Source organism: Pleurodeles waltl, chromosome 4_2, assembly GCF_031143425.1.
Source record: "Pleurodeles waltl isolate 20211129_DDA chromosome 4_2, aPleWal1.hap1.20221129, whole genome shotgun sequence".
Taxonomy (NCBI): domain Eukaryota; kingdom Metazoa; phylum Chordata; class Amphibia; order Caudata; family Salamandridae; genus Pleurodeles; species Pleurodeles waltl.
The window spans coordinates 402,335,751-402,356,676 of record NC_090443.1 but is presented as its reverse complement, the minus strand read 5'-3'; the positions used below and the strand labels follow the sequence as shown (position 1 = coordinate 402,356,676).

General features: G+C 43.9%; 1 protein-coding gene across 1 annotated transcript in view; it reads right to left on the bottom strand.

Annotated features, from left to right (window-relative positions):
* COP1 (COP1 E3 ubiquitin ligase) overlaps positions 1–20,926 on the bottom strand; it is a 693,430-nt gene that overhangs the window by 368,905 nt on the left and 303,599 nt on the right. Inside the window, exon 15 of the mRNA XM_069231565.1 lies at positions 2,453–2,569. Within this exon, the coding sequence (XP_069087666.1) occupies positions 2,453–2,569 (117 nt within the window). The remainder of the gene's footprint in view (positions 1–2,452; positions 2,570–20,926) is intronic.

Below are 20,926 nucleotides of genomic sequence, written 5' to 3'. Positions count from 1 at the left end.
CAATGTAATTACACTGTACTGCACGTGAAAGAGAAATGAAGGTTTTGAAAAAAGGAGGAAATTAACATTTTTTGTGTGATGAATACACCTGCCAAACAGAGCAATTACTTGCAAGAGAGGCCGAGGAATCTGTAATTTGTCATCTTGAGAAGACCCCCTCAGAACAACTAGCCTGCTCTTGGCACGATGGCCTTCTCAACTATTTAGATAGACGGTCCCTGGAAAAATATGTGTAGGACACTTACAAAAAAAATCTACATTTTCATCATATTACTAATGACTAGCAATGATGGATGAACCCAAGCTATATATACACCGCAGATCACTTAATCTATTGAGACCTGGAAAATGAACTTGATAAATAGGGTCGAATTAACAGAAATGTTATGCCAGGAGAACTGAGGCAGTCTACTCAAGCAACTAGGGTAGGAACATACTAGTTATCCTTAATGTGAAGATCCGCGACTTAAGTCGTTCCATAATTAAGATTTAATACAGATGTCAGAGAGCACAGTTTCAACAACGTCAGAGTTCACTGAAGCAATTACTTCCACACAAATCAATTCAAGCTAATCCCTATATGAAGCAACCTGAAACAAACAGCCAGAGCAAACTGCATCTCGTCCATTGTACAGTATCCCGAAGGGAAAAAGTGTCCTGGTGTTGTCCCATGCCAGACTGGAAGCTTTAGACAGCTCTGTTCGGCTTATCTTGTGCCTAAGCTGGGTTCTAACACAACTCTTGTGGGAGCTCTAGATCAGCAGTTTTATGTTGTACCTACTAGTTAGTGCACTAGCTCTCCGTTACGAGGAATATTGTGGCTTACCAAGAACAGAGGCTTGGAGCCCAACCACTGCTTACCATTGGTTTGCTTTCCTTCTCGCTCATTTGCCTAGTACTTATTTGTTTCCCAGCTTGTAAATCTTGTGTTTGTCCCTCCCATGGAGTACTGCAGCTTTACAATATCCGACTGGCCGGCATCACTGCTTCCAATGCTTGCTTTTCAAACACTACTTTTTTCTTTTGAGTGAAGCACTCGGTTAGAGTGTGTCTGTTTTAGACCAGTCTCCCTCATGTACACCTCACCATCTACACTCCATGCTCCACTTTTTTCCCCCCACTGCTTCTCCCCGCCCTCCACCCCCATCGTTCGCCAATCTGCTCTTCCCCTTTGCTTTCCCCCACTGGTGCCCTCTGTGTTGCTTTGCTCCAGCCCCTGCACTGCTTTTGCTCCTGCCCTCCTCCGTTGCTTTTGCATCCCCTCCAGCCCTCTACCTGTTGTTTTAGTGTCCTTTCCCATGTTATCTCAGCATCCTCCCACCCTCTGCCATGTTGGTTCACAGTTTGCACTTATCTTTACCTGTTGCTTCATCATTACCCACATCCTCCTCTGTGTTGCTTCCGCTTCCCTGCACATTTTTGAGCATGTAATATTCTTTTTAGTTATTAATACAACTCAGATTGATAACTAAAAAGAAGAAAAAAAAACGCTTTTGTCACTTTGTAAGCATGTGCATGTCTGTTGTGTGCGCCTACAAAATGATGTGAGTGGCCGCATCAAAAGCTGTTACTGTATTTTGTTTTTTAACTTTAGCCATGCTGCACAGCATGCTGGGTGCTGTGTAGCATGGCTAAATACCACTGGCAAAGCCAACAGGTCACAAAGATGAGACATAATGGCTTTGCCAATGCTTGTTTTGTAATACTAACAAGACAATTGGTGTGAAGAGTAGGGTAGGAGGGCAGTGGACAGCGACAATCCACTGTGTTTATATTATTTGCAGCTCACAGTATACTCGCTAAGTGCCATTAGTCCTCTTAAGAAGCAGAAAATATGTACAATCAACTCAGAAAACATCAATTTGCCGCCAAGTGAAAGTAATGGATTGTCCTGCTGAGCCTGTTTCAATGCTACAAATTAAAGTCGGCCAATCAATGCAGGTCGGAAAATGTCTTGTGCTTTCTTCTCGTCCATGGCATGTTTAAACACACGCTTCCATAAGTGACAAAGACACAGGCCATAAGAGTCATCAACTATACCAGATAACAAGCCGCAAAAGTTACTGACCACAAGCACAAACACCTAATAATTGTACATATACTGACCAAGGTACCAAGGTGTCCATAACACAAGCTTCAACAGGCCCCAACGTTCTCAATGACACCAAGTCCAAGCTTTCTGCCGGTGCCCCAACGTCTCCCATGAAACAAGCTAAACCTCCACCCTGAGAACAAGCCCCAGGCGTCCCTCAGACAACAAGCCCCAGAGCCCCCCCCCAACAAGAAGCCCCAGTGCCCCCCAACAAGAAGATCGAATGTCCCTGATACGCACTATTGTTTTGACACCAAAAGCCAACGTCCCCAGACACCAAGCACCAACGTCCCCTTGACTACAAACCACAATGTGCCACCCCTGCATTCTCCTGCAACAATAACAGAAAGCCCCACTCACCTGCACAGCCGAAGGCCAGATGGTAACGTGAAGAGGGGCTGAACTTGACGCAGCAGACGTTAGCCTTTGCTTCAATGCTCGCAACGGAATTGTCCAGGTTGGTGGACCAGAGTTTGACTGGAAGAGAAATAGTGATAGGAGAATCAGTTGGGCTCGGACCATGTTTATACGGGGAAGCAGCCTGAATAACGACACGGGAACAACAAGCGGAATAGCGCTTTCCTGAACAACCCTGCTTTCCTCTGCTTTAATTATGTATTTCTGAAAAAACAAACATGCATGGTTAAGGCAGAAGAAAACAGACTCGTGATCGGACAGGACGTGGTCAGGTAAGTGGGGCTGGGTTGGTGGGTAGTTTTAGGGGTGGGGGCGGGGTAGTTTTAGGGGCAGGGTGGGGGGTCGCTGTAGTTTTAGGGGCAGGGTGGGGGGTCGCTGTAGTTTTAGGGGCAGGGTTTGGGGTGGGGGGGTCGGGCGGTTTTAGGGGTGAGGGTCGGGGTACTTATAGGTTTTAGGGGTGGCGGGTTGCAGTAGTTTTAGGGGTGGAGAGGTACGGTAGTTTTAGGGGCGGGTTGGGGTAGTTTAGGTTTTAGGGGCGGGGTTGGGGTAGTTTTAGGGGAGGGGGGTCACAGTAGTTTTAGGGGCGGGTGGGGGGGTCACAGTAGTTTTAGGAGCGGTGGGAGGGTTCAGGGGGAATCGCATGCTGGAACCATGCATGCCATTCCACGCATACCTTTACCAGGAATGCCTTTACAATGAAAAATCGTTGTTAAGGCATTTGTGGTAAAGGTATTAGTGGTAACAACACAGTCATTGTTCCGACCGCGTTGTTCAGGCATGCGTGGTTCCAGCATGTGTTGTTCCGACATATATTCATTTATACGAGCTCTGCTTCTGTGCACATAGTGATTAACAGATAAGGTACAAGAAAACACGGAAGCTAAACTATATTTTATACACATTCTCATAGGTGTTCACAGGATGATAGAAATCATATATTTATTTCTGCAGCCACCACTGAACAGCTTATATCTTCCCATCGCAATAAGGAGTTATGGACCTCTTTACAGAATGTGGCTGTATGGGATGTACGGCAGTGGAGTATTTTATACATCATCCACGGTTCCATCTCATAAATAGTAAATGATATACTTGTGAAAAATAGGATCGTCATTAAATGTTTGGATGTGAACATGAATACCTTCCGTCTGTGACGGCAATAGGTGTATATGCTTAAGACACTCATAGTTAGGTGCCCTTGAGACTTTTTACCTCAGCACCACTATCAGAAAGGTGACGTTCTGAGATCACTTTTGTGTAGAAGATACTTTTCTTCAATAGGGCTTACTGTCAGGCATGAATCACAAATACCAGCACAACCTTTATAAAGACCACCTGGACCTCATGGGCACATCTGCGCAGGCCCAAAATTAAGAAAATGTGATGTGAAACTAGTGACGTTGCATCTGCATGTAATACAATAGACAAAATGTTTTGTGCTCCTGTCCACCACCCAAATGTCATGAGTCAAAAGTCTCCCTGTAGTGGGCAGAGGGCACAGTAACAAGCCTCCTCTATGAGGAAGGGACGAATCCAGGACAGTCTACAACTTTCCTGGGGTAGGCATCTAAATCATCAAGGAAAATTGGCTCATGGTCTCAAGATTTCAGGCCCCGGGCAAACAAACACAGGGCAGACCTGAAAACACATGTATGCAGGGTGTCGCAGCTGAACATCCAGGAGGGACTTTCATCCCACCAGGAATAGACTGCAGTGAGGAAATTGCATGTATTATATGGTGCGGTTTTGTGGACACAATCTGTAATACATTTACCAACTCCATTAGGTCCAGTAGGTTTCATCTGTTAAACCCTCAGTTCAACCCTGCGTAGCTCTAGCACTGAGAAGCAAGGCTTCACAGAGAAACAAGTGTAAAACATTTAAAAAGCACCAAAACAACTGAAGAAGAAATGAACAACACTCAAAAAATATGACGCCAATTTATAAAAACAGATTGTATTTTTATATGAATTTAGACACTAGTATGAAAAAGTTCCACCGGAGGGTTTTGGAGATATTGATTTTACAAGCAATAATAAATCAAAGCAATTTCACTCAACTGCGAAGAAAAACTTAGTTAAGAGTGTCAATGAGGTTGGTCAGAAGTACTTGGGGCGACCAACTCCAGCAGGGAGCTAATCAGGGGAACCAGCAGACTCTGAAGAACAGTTACCTTCAAAGAAGAAACAGTCCTTCAGCAGTTTCAGGGACCTTCTTCCAAGTTGGTCGAGGTCTGAAGACTGGGTGCCAGGGGTGCTCCTCTTATGCTCGGAAAAAGCCCACAGGGCAAGATCTGGTTGGTAACTAATGGGCTACAAGGTTGCCCCGCACCCGGTGATCACTTTCTCTGGAGAGTGGCATCTACCTATCCCAAAATGCACCATTCTGCACCCTCACAAGATAGTGAGACCACTTTTTCGGTGTTCAGACCTCATTAGCCCACCCCTGGGGTGTGGCTACGTTAGGGCTGCATGGCCCTGGGAACCAGGTTGGCAACTGGTTTCCCCTCTGTTCCCTGTGCCAGTCTGTCTGCCTAAAGAATGGGGTAGCCCTCCTCCCTAGTGACACACATCTGCCCTTCCAAGGCAGCTTCCCCATTGAAGCCTGCCTTTTGAGGCTAACACCTAAGTGGCATCCTGCAGGAAGGAGTTGTCACATCTCTGCAGTAGGGCAGAAAGATGTCTTGTGGAACAAGCTCCATATGTGCCAGGGAAGGCACAAGAGTTTAAAAGACAACAAAGTGGTAGCTTTGTAAAGAACAAGTTACTTACCTTTGGTAACGCCTTATCTGGTACAGACAATATTTAGTTGCAGATTCCTTACCTTTGAATTCTCCTCAGGTGTCACACTGGATCCCGAAGATTTTCGTGAGCAGTACCCCTGGTTCCACTAGGTGGCATCAATCAGCTCTGCGTCTGTGGTCGGCATCGTCTGCGCTTAACATGACGTTGCAGTCCCTATATGGGCGCCACCCCAGTGCACTGACGTCAGTTCTTTTCTTACCACACCAGCAAGTGCTGATCCAAGAGAACTACCCTTTAGTCCCTTTTTGACTTTTTGTCAATAATTTTTCATGTGTTGTACTTCTGGTGTGTCAAGAAAGCCCTCCAGAAAGAATGGCTTCAAGCCCTGTGGATCCTGTCATCAGGCGAGTCCCCATGATGGATCCGCACCTACTGTGTCTTTGATGCCTGGAGCGTGACTGCAACCAGAGGTAGTGCTCCATGCATCCGAAGACTTTGAGGAAGTGGTACCTGAAGCTGATGGTTGCTAGATGTTCGACTCTGCGCAATTCAAGATATCAGTCGAGAGGAAGGTCCCAGAATCAGTCACGGAGTCCTCCATCGTCGTCTTCCCACTCCAAGTACTCGGGGCGATCAGGTAAGTTGAAGCATAAAAAGAAGTCCAAGAAGTCGAAACGTTCTTTGACTTCTCATATGTCGTTACCCAAACAGAGGAGGGAGCATCGGCGCTCTAGGCCTTGTTCTGCGAAACCTGTGCCAACTCCACACCTCTCCGATTTTCCAGGAGATGGAGCGACCCCTGCCCAGCTCAAAGAGGCCATGCAGCTCATTTTTGGCATTAATTGTGACTTGTGATACAAGTTGGGTTTAAGATTACAAGCTGTTTGATACAAAGGAGTCCCCACTAAGGTCACACTGTACAAGAGCTAGCAAAGCTGAGGGGTCAGAGTGTCAATCTGCACTCACCAATTGGACGACCACGTTTTTCCAAAGTAAAAACTGTGGTTGTGTGCGTTTACTGTTAGGACATGTAAAATACATGTCCTGTCCGTGTCCTATGTTACACCCTGCCCTAGGACTCGGACGGCCTGCCAGAGGAGTGACTTACACAGATGTATAGGGGAAGTAGAATGCACTCCCAGCTACTTTGCAAGTATATTCTGAGCTGCAGAAATTTAGAAAAGCACTGAAGACAGAACTATTTCCGAATTAGATACTACTCCTTAACAGGTCTTCACCATGGTCTGTTTATTTTCTATTCCATACTGCCAAATAATTGCTGTAGTGCCAGGATACTAGCTATGCTCAAAGGGCCCTTTATAAGTGTTATAAATAAATAAACAGTGGCTTTGTCATTGCTATCAATGGCAAAGTCGGGCTAGCAAAACAACTCTGCCCTACCAGTCTGCAGTGGCGAAAAAGGTGGGGCTAGTTTTACTTGGGGGACCCTGTAGAGTAGCAAACAGGTGCTGCAAGCCCTGGGATGCCCCTCTAACTTACATACCCTGGTACTAGGATACCATATTCTAAGGACTTCCAGGTAAGTTAGTGGGTTGCAATTGAGTATAGCCAATTCGACGTCCACTTTAGGGCCAGGGTACTGGCACTGAGGTCTAGTTAGAAGGCTTAAGTGCACTGACGTTGTCGAAAAACCAGCAGAATCAATCGAAAAACTTGGGGGATGACCATAGAAAAAGAGGCATTTCCTTACAACTGCTACATGACATCGGGACAAAGAATACAACAACGTTGTGAAAGAACATACTGACCCTCTAAGAGGATGCAGACTGGGTGAAAACATTCACTAGCGCAGAGAACACGCTAACAGTGGGTCACAGAGCTGTATGACTGCTGGACACAGACAGATAGTGCAATACTACAAAACGGATGTGCGTACTAGAACGAAGACACAAAGGACAAGCAAAAGATGCACACAGAGTCCTAAATTGGTTTTGTAAGCTGTGAAAACAAGTGATACAGAGGACACAGATAAGAAGGCGGGTCGGCTTCAGGATGGTACAACCAGTGCAACTACACCTGGCGCTGAGTTTGGGGCCCGAGTTCGGGAGTGGTGCTGTGACAGCAAATAACTTTGCAGATGGTGCTTTTAAATCTATGCATTCCTTGTGAATCGAACAGGTTCCACTTTCGGGCAACAATGAAAATGTCAAGATAACGCTGGTGATTCAAGCTCCCGCTGAAGAGAGATCGAGTTTTGTCCAGTGGCAGTTTTGGCTCATCATACAGTTGCGCAGAGGGTTAATATCCAGGCTGCAAAGAAGGTGTACCATGCAGACAGAATTGTATTTAAGTGGATAGCTCAGGGGTTTAATGTTTTTGCCACAGAGATCCTTTTGTTCCTTGCAGTTCATAGGTCACAATCCTAAAAGAGCACAATGACCTATGAACTGCCCATCAGCTGCAGGCAAACTGCATAGTATATCTTAGAAGTTATGTTTTTCCCCCAGTCATTCATTTCCCTAATGTTGCTGAAAAAAAGGGTTGGTTTGGATAGAAATACATCCTTATTTGTAAAGCCAATTGCAACCCCTGTGGTATGTCTTGAATCCTAATCTGTGCTTCTTCAGACCAAACACTCTTAAAATATAATGCCTACTACTATGGATTTTGTGATTCCTACACCTTGTACTCTTCATTGCACCAACGAGGGGGGAGAGGGAATCCAACCCCCAGCAACATTTGTGGTGGTGGCCACCCGTCACCTGCTGAGCGCCTGGAGGTGCATTAAAAGGGACGCTTCTGCGCCGCGGTGCAGGACTCATTGCACCAATGAGAGGGGAGAGGGACTGCAACTCCCAGCAACATTTGCGGCAGAGGCCACCTGTCACCTGCTGAGCGCCTGGAGGACCGTTAAAAGGGATGCTTCAGCCACTCGGTGCAGGACTCATTGCACCAATGACAGGGACTCCAACCCCCAACAACATTTGCAGCAGAGGCCACCTGTCACCTGCTGAGCACCTTAAGGTGCATTAAAAGGGACGCTTCTGCCCTGTGGGACGCAACCGGGTGCATGCCCAGAAGAGGCCGGGGCGGGCTGGGCCCACCCTCTTCCGACTTGGTCACGGGTCGTTTATCGGATAGAAGCTAACTAAGTCCCATTGTGTAAATTGCATCAGCAGTGTATTTGACCATTTGCCAGCCCCTGGCTTACTTTATTAACTATGGGTAGGCAGAAAGGTGGGGAACCTGCAAAATTTGCTGGAAGTATCAAGAAAGCAAGGAAACCAAAGTGGGTTCACCAGGTAGCCAGCCCCCGAGGGTTGATGTCAGCACCCTTACAAATATAGATAACTTACTGGGGAAGTAGAGTCCTTGCTCAATGTTAAAGGAACAGGCCGCAATCATGACAAGGTGCTGGATGTTTTTATTAAAAGAAGAAATCAATTCCAATCGTCATACGTTACAGCCCCAAGTAACGTGCCACTGCCATGTGATAGGGAAAGAGTATCCTTAGGACAGCAGACCTTAATCCCAGGTGACTCAGTGACTGTACCCAGATATCCTCTCTCATCTGCAATCGTTATTAATGAAGATGTACCTTGTGTAAATAGGTTCGTTCCTTTAGCAGTGCTGCCAACTCCTGTACCATCTTTTCCATGTACTTCTGCATTACATTCCACCAGTGGCCAAACCAATGATAATGCTATGGCAATGATAGGCGACCCTGGGCCTGTGGCTGTTTTTCACAGACCAAATGAGCCACGAAGCTTAATAATTGCCCTGAGTAGTAAACTTGAAAATCTTGAGCTGCAGCTGGGTCAATGTAGGTGCAGGTATGCTGCAGACGGTACGGACCTCCATGAGGTGAACAAAGTGCCAAACAAGGGCCTAGGTCCAGCTTTATTGGCCACACGCAAGGCAGGGGTAAGGTGCCCAGCGCAGGTCCAGAAATCTTAGGTTCAAAATAAGGATTGTTTACAACCAGGCAGGCAGCACATGCAAATGGTTAGCACTTGAATGCCATCTAGAGACCTGACTCACAGCGACAGGTGGGATTCTTCAGCATTTAGTATTCCCAGCCATCTTTCTGCTTTTTTGAATTCCAACAGGAGTAGACATCATTTGTCCACCTATGATCTCCCTGCTGGGCCAAAAACTATATATTTGTTTACGGGGAAATGTAACAGCCCAGGTGTTTGGGCACGTCTTCAGCTGTATTCCCAGACACAAGCGGGCAGGGACGATCCTAAGAAAATGATATTCCTGATGCAAGTGCCAAAGTTTAAGGAGGGAGCCTCTGAAGACGAAGCTGCTTTGTTTGACAAGGCTATACATTGGTTTAGAATGAAACTTAACTGCTTTTCTGTGATTAGGTCTGACATTGTCAATGCGAAAAGATAAACAGTTCATCAGATACCTTTTGATTACATCTCTCTATTGTTACGCTCAAACGAACTGGTTTAGAACCTTATACATTTTTAAATGCACACCTTTCATCTTGCTGAAGGGCAAAGGGCTGATATAAGACTCAAACTGTCTGCTCCTATAGCCAATTTAACTGGGCACTGCGCAGGGAGTACCTTGGGAGACTGCCCGACGAAGTCACTGTATTGTGGGAGGAATGGGGTGTCTAACCTCGATATGGTAGATTGACTGGATTGCTGAGATGGCCCTGTGAATCACTCAGGAGGGAGGAATGTGTATTAACACTAGAAAAGTAAATGTGGTGGGTATGTCTGTAAGAAAGGTTGCTGGGCTCAACCCAATGATTGCTAACCAAGGTCCCCATGTGCTACTGCAGGAAGTCCTCACATTGAGTTTTTGAAGTCTCTCCATATAGAAATTCCATGCTCAAAGTTTATGAGGGGCCTAATACTTTGCACAAAGGGAGTTGTCTTCGATGGGAAGGCTGACACTGACAAAGATGTCGAACTGGCTATGCAAGTTCAACACTGGGAAGGCAACTTAGATAATATAAAAGATGTAGGCTGTATGGGAGCTGGGAATCTCGAGATAGTATTATTTTAATGTCTTGGAATTTGGCGGGAATCAGGCAAAAGCTATTAGATGCAGAATGGTTAGCATATGTAGTCGACTGTGACATCTGTTTATTTCAAGAGATGTGGGCTACTGAGAAAATATGTGTAAATGGCTTTACCTCCTACAGTGACAAGGATAAGCTACATGAGAAACATGGAAGGGCTAGTGGGGGCATATTAATATTGTTGAGGAACGATCTCCCAGGAGCACGTAGGGTTCTACGAATATATTTCCCTGCTATGATGGGTATTACTATATTGTTCCCCCCGGGTCTATGTACTGCCCTCATAAATATATATGTGAGGCATGCCGAGTCAAATAGGGAAACTTTTACTTCACTCTTCTTGGAGGAGACTTTGAAAACCTTGCACCCTATCACGAAATTAATTGCAGCAGGGGATTTTAATAGTTCGTTTGAACCTTCTCCATTTATAAATGAGGTCATAGAATCAGAGGATAAATTATGGAAAATGCACTCTCTGATAGGGAAACCACAATGCAACTTTTCTGTTAATGCTCTTAAAATTGCATCATTGATGGTTGGTAAGGGTTTAAGGGCTTGTAATAGCCGCACTCCTTCTGACCATGAGAGGGCTCCCACCTTCAAGAGAGGTTCATATTCTAGCCTTATTGATTATATTTTGTTAGACATTAGTTTATGGGCTCTCTTAGGGGATATGAAAGTAGATTCCTGCTTCAATAGTGACCACAACTCTGATTCTTACCTTATTGGGGGAAGCACTGGCAAAGGGGAAAAACTGTTGTGGTACTTCAGTCGCAGAATGTATTCTGACCAATAATCGCCGTTATGTCTCATGGCTGACACTGGTGTCTAACCAAAAGTGATATTCTGAAATTTATGGTCTTTTTGTGTCTCATCTAGCAAAGTATGTTGGCTACTCACCTTCAAACATTCCAATTCTCAGCATACAAAATCAGTTATTTAATGATTTACAAAAAAAATATTTTATAAAGAAGGGTGCAAGAAGTCAGGAAGGGTAGCATTTCTGGATGGTTCGATACCGGCTGTAAAGCAGCTAAGATTAATTGGCGGAACGCAGTTAAGCAGTGCAATAGAGAAGGAATAGTGCTAGCTAGACAAAACTATAGTCTCACCCTCAATACAACTAGAAAACAGTGGGACAAATTGATCTGGTAAGAAATGTTTGTTGCTGCTGCAAGGAAGGACAACCAGTCATTTTGGCATTTAACCAGGCAAACAATCTGAAAACAGGGGTCCCTACAATTATATCCACCCCGATAGCTGGGTTTGTCATTTTACCAAATTACATGCCCCTGAAGATTCTGCGCCCATCGTGAATGTAGTCGAGGTGATTACCGCAGATACACCGTTTGAGAATGGAGGTGTTGTTGAATATGTAGTCACCATTAGTTTAGGTGACACAGCCAAGGCAACTGAAATTTTAAAATGTGCTAAAGCGCATGGTCCTGGTAAAATTCCTGGTTACTTATACAAAACTGAGCCTTTGATTTGGACTAGCTATATAAACTTGTTGTCTAATGCTGTTTCGGAGGGTGAGAGATTCCTGCATCCTGGAGAGGCACGGAGATAACCCCAATTTACAAGAAAGGTGATGCTAGTGACCCCTCAAATTATCAACCTATTAGTCTCATTGATAATCTTCAAAAGACCATTGCAAGACAAGTTCTAGATAAAAACCTGTGTAGGAGGAAGGGGGGGAAATTCTGTCACCGCTGCCGGCTGGTTTTCGCCTGCGGACCAGCACTTCAGAACAGGTCTTCACATTAGCTACCCTTTACTGCAAATATGTACTTTTATCCAAACAAAGGCAATATGTAGCCTTTGTAGATCTTAAAGCATCATTTGATCTTATCCCCCAGAGTACACTGTGGCAAGTGCTGCTGAATATGGGTGTGCCTAAAAACTTGGTAAATTTATTTGTAAGGCTTTATTCTGAGAATTATGCCCAGGTACGATGGGGTAGCCAGGGGGAACTAATTGACTGCATCCTGATTAGGCGCAGTGTACGCCAGGGTGCCTGCTTGCACCTACGTTATTCAGCCTTTTTGTGAATGAAGTGGTAGAAGTTCTCCTCCACTGTAAAAATGATTCTCACAGCCTAAATAATGAAAAGATTCCTATCCTCTTGCTTGCGGATGATTCGCTACTAAAACTCTGATGGGGCTACAGCTCCTCATTGACAAATTCATACGTTTTTGTTTTTCTAGAGGATAATTTTAAATGCTGGGAAAAAAAAGTTATGGTCTTTGGCAAGGGCACTCTGATGAATGTTACAATTCGGGTGGGTAGCGAATCTTTGGAGGGGGTTAATATCTTCGACTATTTAGGGGTTAGATTAACTCATGACTTTAAATGGCTGCCACAGCTCACAAGGTCCACTTTAATCATTGAACATAGATCGAATGCTATAATTACGTTTTATAAGAAAACTGGCAGCTGTGTTGTTTCTCCTGCCATTTAAGTATATAGGGCTAATGCAGAGAATGCTGCATTGTTTGGTACAGAGATTTGGGGACATAGCAAGTTAAATAGCTTAGCTATCGCCAAAAATAAATTTGTCAGGAAGTTGCTCTCGATACCAGTGAACTTGTCCTCCCTTTCCTTGATTTGGAACTAAGAAGAATAACCGACATCGTTTGTTTAAAACCACTGTTGTTTTGGGTCCGTCTTTGGTCTACTAAGGAGCTTAAAACATTATAGGGATTTGTTGAGAAATGTAATAAAAATTGCCAATGCTAGAAAAATCCCAAGGGTAAAACGCATATTTGATTGGTTATTCAAATTGGGTTTGGAGCGTGTCTGGGCTGAACCAGATACTCTTTGCAAAGCTGATCACAGAACATTGAAGATCTGTTATTGGGAGTTTATTCGAGATCAGTGTATATTAAATGGGGATAACGGAAACTTAAACGAGTATTGGAAATTCAAACCCCATCCACATTTCGAGCCATTTCATGATGCAATCACCCCGCCCCCACCCATTAGCTAAAAGTTTATATGTTTGTTTCAGGTTTGGCTCACTACACCTGAGGTCCTTTACCAGCAAATGGGGGAAGGACACAGGTGTCAGTGAGTGTCCTGCATGTGGATTGGATGTTGAGTCCGAGACTCATGTACTGTTCTTCTGCTCAGAGTATTAGGGTCTACGTAGAAAATGGCCCGCCCAATTTGCTTGCATTTAGGGGTAATGAGATATCTACCAGCCTTGAAGATTTTGAAAACTGACAACTCTCCATTTATTGTATTTGCAATTACTAGATTTTTATCGAATATCTGGCTTATACGACAAAAGGGCTTAGCACTGTCTGACTCTTAGGTCTTTATACTGAATTTTAAAATTTGGATTGTTTTGATCAATGTTGATACTCAACTGTGTCTGGTGATAGTGTGCTTTTTATTACTATGTATTTATTGAAGTGATTATTGTACTGTGCAATTTTATGGTTGTTAACTGAATAAAGTATAAATTGAACGACTACTGCCTATTCTATGGATTTTGTGATTCCTACACCTCGTAATCTTCATTGTTATTTGTAACATTTCCTATAGACTGATTTATATAGGTATGATTCGTTGTCTCTGTATAGTTTAAATGTGATGTAACATGCCCTGACACCACACACTGATCTGAATAGTACTATAAAACAAATGGAATGGATTTGAGATAGGCACGGGGGGGGGGGGGTTTAGAATGGTGATAGTGACGGAATCCGTGGAGGGGGTCGTCCAGAAGGGGCAAACAAGATTGTCGTATTGGGCGTCACCAGATCTAAAGCCGGCCCTGCAAGAAGGCAGGGAGACACAAATATAATCGTTGAGACCGGGAGAAAGCGACACGCACAAAGGAAATACAACACAAGACACACTGGTCACAATCACAAGGGTAGGGGGGAACTGAGTGCCGAACTACTATACTGCCTGGTACTGGCAAGTCAAGAGTATGGATACTGCTAAGGACCGGCAGAAACTAACATGCATGCAAACACACCCACACATTCACTCTCACACATAAACACGCACTGGAAGAAGACCATGTAGAATCGTGCACACGTTTGTGGAATGTCTCAAGACACAACACACCTGGTGCCCGGGGTTTTGCAAAAACACACGGACAACACTCTGCACACCAAGCCTCCCAACAGTGACCGGACATTTCAGAATTGAGAAACGTTGTGTTAGGCAGAAAAATGAAAACCCAGGAGACAGACCGCACATAGGAAATGCTAAACAAGGAGTCCCCAATACGGCATTTCCTTGACGGCCTCTTCTGACATCAATTCAAGCTCACCCGCCCTCAGGACAACATGGGAAATCGGGTTCTTGCCACTAATGGTGCAGTGGGCTCCTCCGAACTCTCCCCGTTGCTGGAACGGGATCCAATGGCACCAGGCACAAAAAGGAGATAAACTCAGGGGATCAAAAGACCAGCCATGACCCAACAAACCCAATAAAGGACTACAAAAAGAATGCAAAGACATCTTCACATGGGACATAAAACTCTCCAATTTTAGCGTAAGAGGTGGCATCAAAAGGTTGTTAGTCATGAAGAGACACACAAATCATATGGGGTCGAAACGCATCAACACTCCATATAGCAAGGCTTGACAAAACTTTAAAGATTATCCGAGGCACATCAAAAAAAAAAATACATACAACTGCTCCCATTGCTGCTAAACTACTGCCCACGAGCGTTGTATTACTACAAAAGAATGTTTATAAAGTATTTTATATTGTTGTAACTTAATATTTCACAAATATCATTAAGGAAATAAAAATAAAACTGGCTAAGTTTGATGTGAAGATCTGTGGTTAAAAGTAGCTAAGTGACTTGTAGTTGAAGTAGTACAAAGGCCAGCTAAGGGGTAGCTTGATGTTGTTTCCTGTAAATCAGGGTTTCAATCCAGTCTTGGCTTAATCAGACCGAACCCCACCGTGGTAAACAGGCAAGTCGAATTCATTTCTGGCCACAAATCTGGCAAGTAGTATCAATGGTCATATAAGCCATGCCTACACGGCTTCCTTTTAATCATGTTTGCTGTGTACTCCTTCAGCTAGCACAAATGTGATGGGTGTAAATGAGAACATTTGTTTTAAACACTAGAAACAAAATATACCGGTGTTACACAAAAAAACTGCAACAGTAGACAGGACACAGGTGATTACATTTTACAAAGTAGATAAAATTCACTTTTCTGCAGTAACAATTTAAGTTTTGCCCCTATGACTGAACGGTGGTGGCTAAAATTTGTCCCACATGCCACTTTATACTCTGTCTCATACCTGTCTAAAACGAGTGTGTCATGCTCCTTGTCCTGTCTCTTGTACCATTTGAAGTGGCCGTCCGGGGTTTGGTACTGATGCGCCAAGGGGAATATTGTAATTAGTTTAATACATTATTCCTTCTGATTACTTAAGGTGTTTTGTAGTAGGTGTTGGAACTACTGAATAATACCTTGGGCATGACTGCTCGGTCATGTGGGGAATGAGACATCTCGTGTCCTGTTCGATGTACTTTTTGGGCCTTCATCATGTCTATCCAGACACGAGATAAAGGAGTAAATGTCCCACTTTGTAATTAGTTCATCAAGAGGAGCAAGTAAGTGCTGTGCTTCATGACAGGAAATGTAGCTTTCACGCTGCAATACCATCACATCCGATATCTCCTTCTGTGGAGCAGTTCGACGGAAATTCATTCAAAGCACTGGTCAGCCATTTGCTGAAGCAGCCTCTATGCACTGTACAGAACGTTTGGAATTATAGCGGTTGTTGCTGTTCCGCGCTCCGCAGTGTTTCTGTGGAATCCGCTGGGAGTGCCTCACCTGAGTGACGGAGCTCTCAACATCAGGAGCTTCTGGGGCTGCTTAATGTAAAAGGCGCGCTGTCTGTATGCGCCACAGCACATTATCTAGAATAGGTAGCACTCTCCCTGTGCTTTTCCCCGGCACTCCTAGCTAATAGGCTGACACCAGGGCATTCGCAAACTTGTACCTGCCTAGGGCAAACCGGCTGTTCGAAGCAGCCAGAACATATTTCCTTTGTAGGTGGCAAAGCAAACTGCTTTAAAAAGTGGGGACACGGATCCCCTGTAGGCGGGTGCAGTGAATGACTGCACCCCCTTACAGGGTCATGTCTGGGGAGGTCCTTGGGGCTCTTTTATCCACCGGTCAAAGGGCGCTCTCAAGTGCAATGTTGGGCAACACCTCTTTGTGGCACAGTCGGTGTGCCTTCTGATGGCTGCTTTGCCTGTGGTGCTGGAGCAAAGGCAGTGTTTCCCTCACATGTATTGCACCACTTATATGCAAATGAGGGATGCTCCCTTAAGAATTACGTCAGTGATATATTCGAGTCGGTGCAATCTGCATTACAGAAGGGGCTGTGCATGCATCTGTGACCCATTTTGCAATAATACTAAAATGCCCCGGGGCGCAGAAAGCAGGTGCACACGTCTGTTGCACCCCTGGGGCACTTTATGTACTTCAGCACCATGTGGGGCCTGATGCATGATACTTACCTGAAACTTACAACATTGGAGTAAAGCAACTGCATGTTTGTACCTCAATGCTTGGACTCATCACAAAAATAGTAAGAGAGAAAGAGTATGATCCTATGTGTGCGAAGCACTATGCTGCCAAAATGGAGGCTACCAACGAGAACTGTCTGCAGAGAGACATTCTTAGCTACACAAAGCCAGACTATGATTGTGCCCAGTGGAACCATTTCATTGTGTCCATTCCATCAAGAAGGTTTTCTAGGGTCCATGTGTCTCATACACTACATTCTGTACCATTCAGTAGAAAAGAAGGGATTACACATTTGCTGTGTATCTGTAAGCCACTACTCATCAATGTGTTTATTATCGTTTTCTTGTAAAGGGGTGGGGCCACGGAGGTGACGAGCAGTGAGGGGGAGTGCTCAGCACTACCCCTCAGTGCGCATGTATGTTTGGCCAGCCGGCCAAACACGCATGTGCAGTAGGTTCTCTCCAGCCCAGCAACACAGTTGCCGGGCTGGTGAGAGCATGTACAGGCTCCCCAGCCCTGGATGGGCACTTCCAGCCAACTGGCCGCAGGGCAGGCTGGGAGCCTGTGCCTGCAGTGACAAAGCAGAGGAGACGGAGGAGCGAAGCAGCACAGTGGCGTACAGGTAAGTGTTTTTTTTTAATGAATTTAATGTTTATTCCCCTCTGCCCCTTCCGAGCCCCACGAGCCGCGACTGCTACTCATAAGCATTAAACATACATTTTCTCAACAACATGCATTCTTTCTATGAAGCAGAAGAGTGCTTCAGAAATCTTCTACATCACAAAGGGAGAGGCGGAGGTACATCCATCACATATCCTCTGAGAAATGATACCCAAGCACGATGCAATGGTGATACTTCATCTGCAACCTCACCTCTCCCTGGTAAGACAATACTAACAGGGGGGACTCAACATCGATACAAAGCTGTTCTTTATAAGAATCAGGTTGGATAAAGGATGGATTCAGACAATAAAAATACCTTGAGGTAAACCCAAGGTAATACCTTTAATGAGCAGTACCTTAGGTATAATGTAAAAAAAATATATGTTCATCCAGATCAAGCCAAAGTGTTTCTGACCAAACTAAGGCCGACATGTTAATTGTTTTGGGAGGGGTGGGGGGTTGCTCCCTCTCCGAGCCTGTGTAAGGGCCCTGGGACACCAAATTCCCTGAGACCAAGTCAGTAATTATGGGGACGGGGGGGTGTGGCTCCCTCTATGAGCCTTAGAGGCCACAAGAACCCCATCCCCCGGTGCCATTTTTTTTATGGACAGTGGGAGTTGGGCCTCCCTCACCGATCAGTAGATCATTCCGGAGACCCCATCTCTCAGGCAGGGGGTTGGGCACCCAACCTCCACGCCGTGAATGGCGATGGACATACTTTATGCAAACAAAAAAAGCTCTTATGTTGTTTTTTTTTTTTTAAAAGAGAAATCCACCGGGAAAAAAAAAAACAATTACATTGACAAAAAAACGGAGAAAAGTAATGAAAAAACACAAGCTAAAGGGACCTTATAGCTATTGAAAATGTCAGTTAAAACATACCCTTTTAAAAAATAAAACCACTGGCATAAACCAGTTCTAGTTCACTCAAGCCGCTGCAACTCGTACCCTAAAGTAACTATAACTTGCATCCTTTCAATGCATTGCTAATACATGTCACTGATGACATGTTCTATGGCATCATTAATAACATTACTGCAATTGCTAAATGACGTCGTTGATAAAAACACTGTGCGTGGCAGGAGTACAAGTTATAGTTACTCTAGAACACAATTCATAGTTACTTGAGATAACTATAATTGGGTAATGTCAGTGGTTGTGTTTGTTAGAAATGTTATGTTTAAGCAGACATCTTCACCTTTGTTTTTTCAGTAAAAAAACCCATTATATATGAGGTTTATTGTATGGAGTGGCATGGTATGGTGGGTCAGTGAACGGTATGCCCTGTCATTGTATAATACGATATGGCATGGCCTGTCATTACATAGTATGGAATATTGTGGCTGGTCATTGCATAGTATGGTATAATATAGTATATTTTGGCCGGTCATTGTATGGTATGGTATTGTATGGCCTCTCATTGTACAGTATGGTACTGTAAGACCAGTCATTCTAATGTACAGTATGGTATGATACGGCCTATCATTGTATAGTATGATATGGCTTATCACTGTATAGCATGGTATGGCCCGTCATTGTACAGCATGGTAAGATATGGCTTCCCCTTGTACAGCCTGGCAAGGAATGGCCTGTCATTGTACAGAGTAGTATAGTATGGTATAGTATGGTAAAGCCTGTCCTTCTACAGTATAGTACCGTACGGTAGGTCATCATAATAGTACTGTACGGTAGGTCATCATATAGTAATATATGGCATGACCTGTTATTGTATAGTATGTTATGGTACGTTACGGTATGGCCTGTCATTCTATCATAGGGAAGGGTATGTTATGGCCAGTCACTGCAAAGTTTCTCATAGTATATGATGGTATGGACTGTTATTGTATACTACAGTATGGTATGTCCTGTCCTTACGTAGTACGAAATGGTAAGATTTCCGATTGTATAGTACTGTCTGTCATTGCATTAGTAAATAATGGCATGGTATGGTTTGACTCGTCGTTGTATAGTATGGTATGCTGCGACAGGCCACTGAAATGTTTTCTATACTATAGCATAGTATAGTGTAGGATGGCCCGTCATTTTATATTATGGTATGGTATGTCCTGGCAGTGCAATATATAGTATAGCATGAACTGTCATTGTAATGTGGTATGGTAGAACCTGTCATTGTATACTATGGCATGGGAGTGCTTGTTATTGTATGGTACGGTACAGTATGATATGGCTTGTGATTTTTTTAGTGTGGTATTTTATGTTCTGACATTGTGTAGTATGGTATGGTTTGTTATTGTATAGTATGGTATGGTCTCACTGTATAGTATGGAATGATATGGCTTGTCATTGTATAGTATGGTATGGCCTGTCATTGTACAGTATGGTACTATATGGCTTATCCTTGTACAGCCTGATATGGCACAGCCTGCCACTGTATAATATGTTATGGCATGGCCTGTCATTGCATCATTTAGTAAGGTATGTTACTGCCTGTCATTGTTTAGTTTGGTATGGTAAATGATAGTATAGCCTGGTATTGTATACTACCGTTTTGGCATAGTATGGCCTATCATTATATAGTACGGAATGGAAAGGCTTGACATAGTATAGTATGCTCTATCATTGTATTCGTACACTATGCTATGGAAGGACTCATCATTGTATAGTATGGTATGGAATGGTATGACCAGTCACTGAAATGTTTTGTATACTATAGCATGGTAAGGTATGGTATGGCCTCTTATGGCATATTATGGTATGACCTGGCATTGTAATATATGGTATGGTATAGTATGATCTGTCATTGTAATGTATGGTATGGTCTGTCATTGTATAGCATAGTATGGTATGGTATGGTATATCATTGTACACTATGGGACAGCCTGTCATTGTATGGTATGGAATGGGAGCGCTTGTCATTGTAAGGTATGGTATGGTATGATATGATATGATATGGCCTATCATTGTACAGTATGGTATATTATGATCTGTCATTGTATAGTATGGGCTGTCACTGTATACTATGGTATGATATGGCCTGTCACTGTATAGTATGGAATGGTAGTGCTGGTAATTGTAAGGTATGGTATGCTACAATATGATATGGCCTGTCACTGTTCGGCATGGTATTTTATGACTGGTATAGTATGTAATAGTACGGCCTGTCATTGTATACTAGGGTATGTATGACCTGTCATTGTAAAGTATGCTCATTAGCTGCAATGGTATGGAATAGTTTGTTATTTTAAGGTAGGCTATGGCCTGTCATTTTATAATATAGCATGGTATGGGACGATCTGTCATTGTACTGTATAGTATGGGATGGTACGGCGTGGCATTGTACAGTTTAGTATGGTATGGAAAGTCATTGGTATAGTATGGTATGGCCTTTCATGGTATAGTCTGTCATTGTAAAGTATGGTATGGCCTGTCATTGAATAGTACGGTATGGTATGGTCCGTCATTATGTAGTATGGTATGGCCTGTCACTGTATAGTAAGGTATGGTATTTTATTGCATGGCCTGT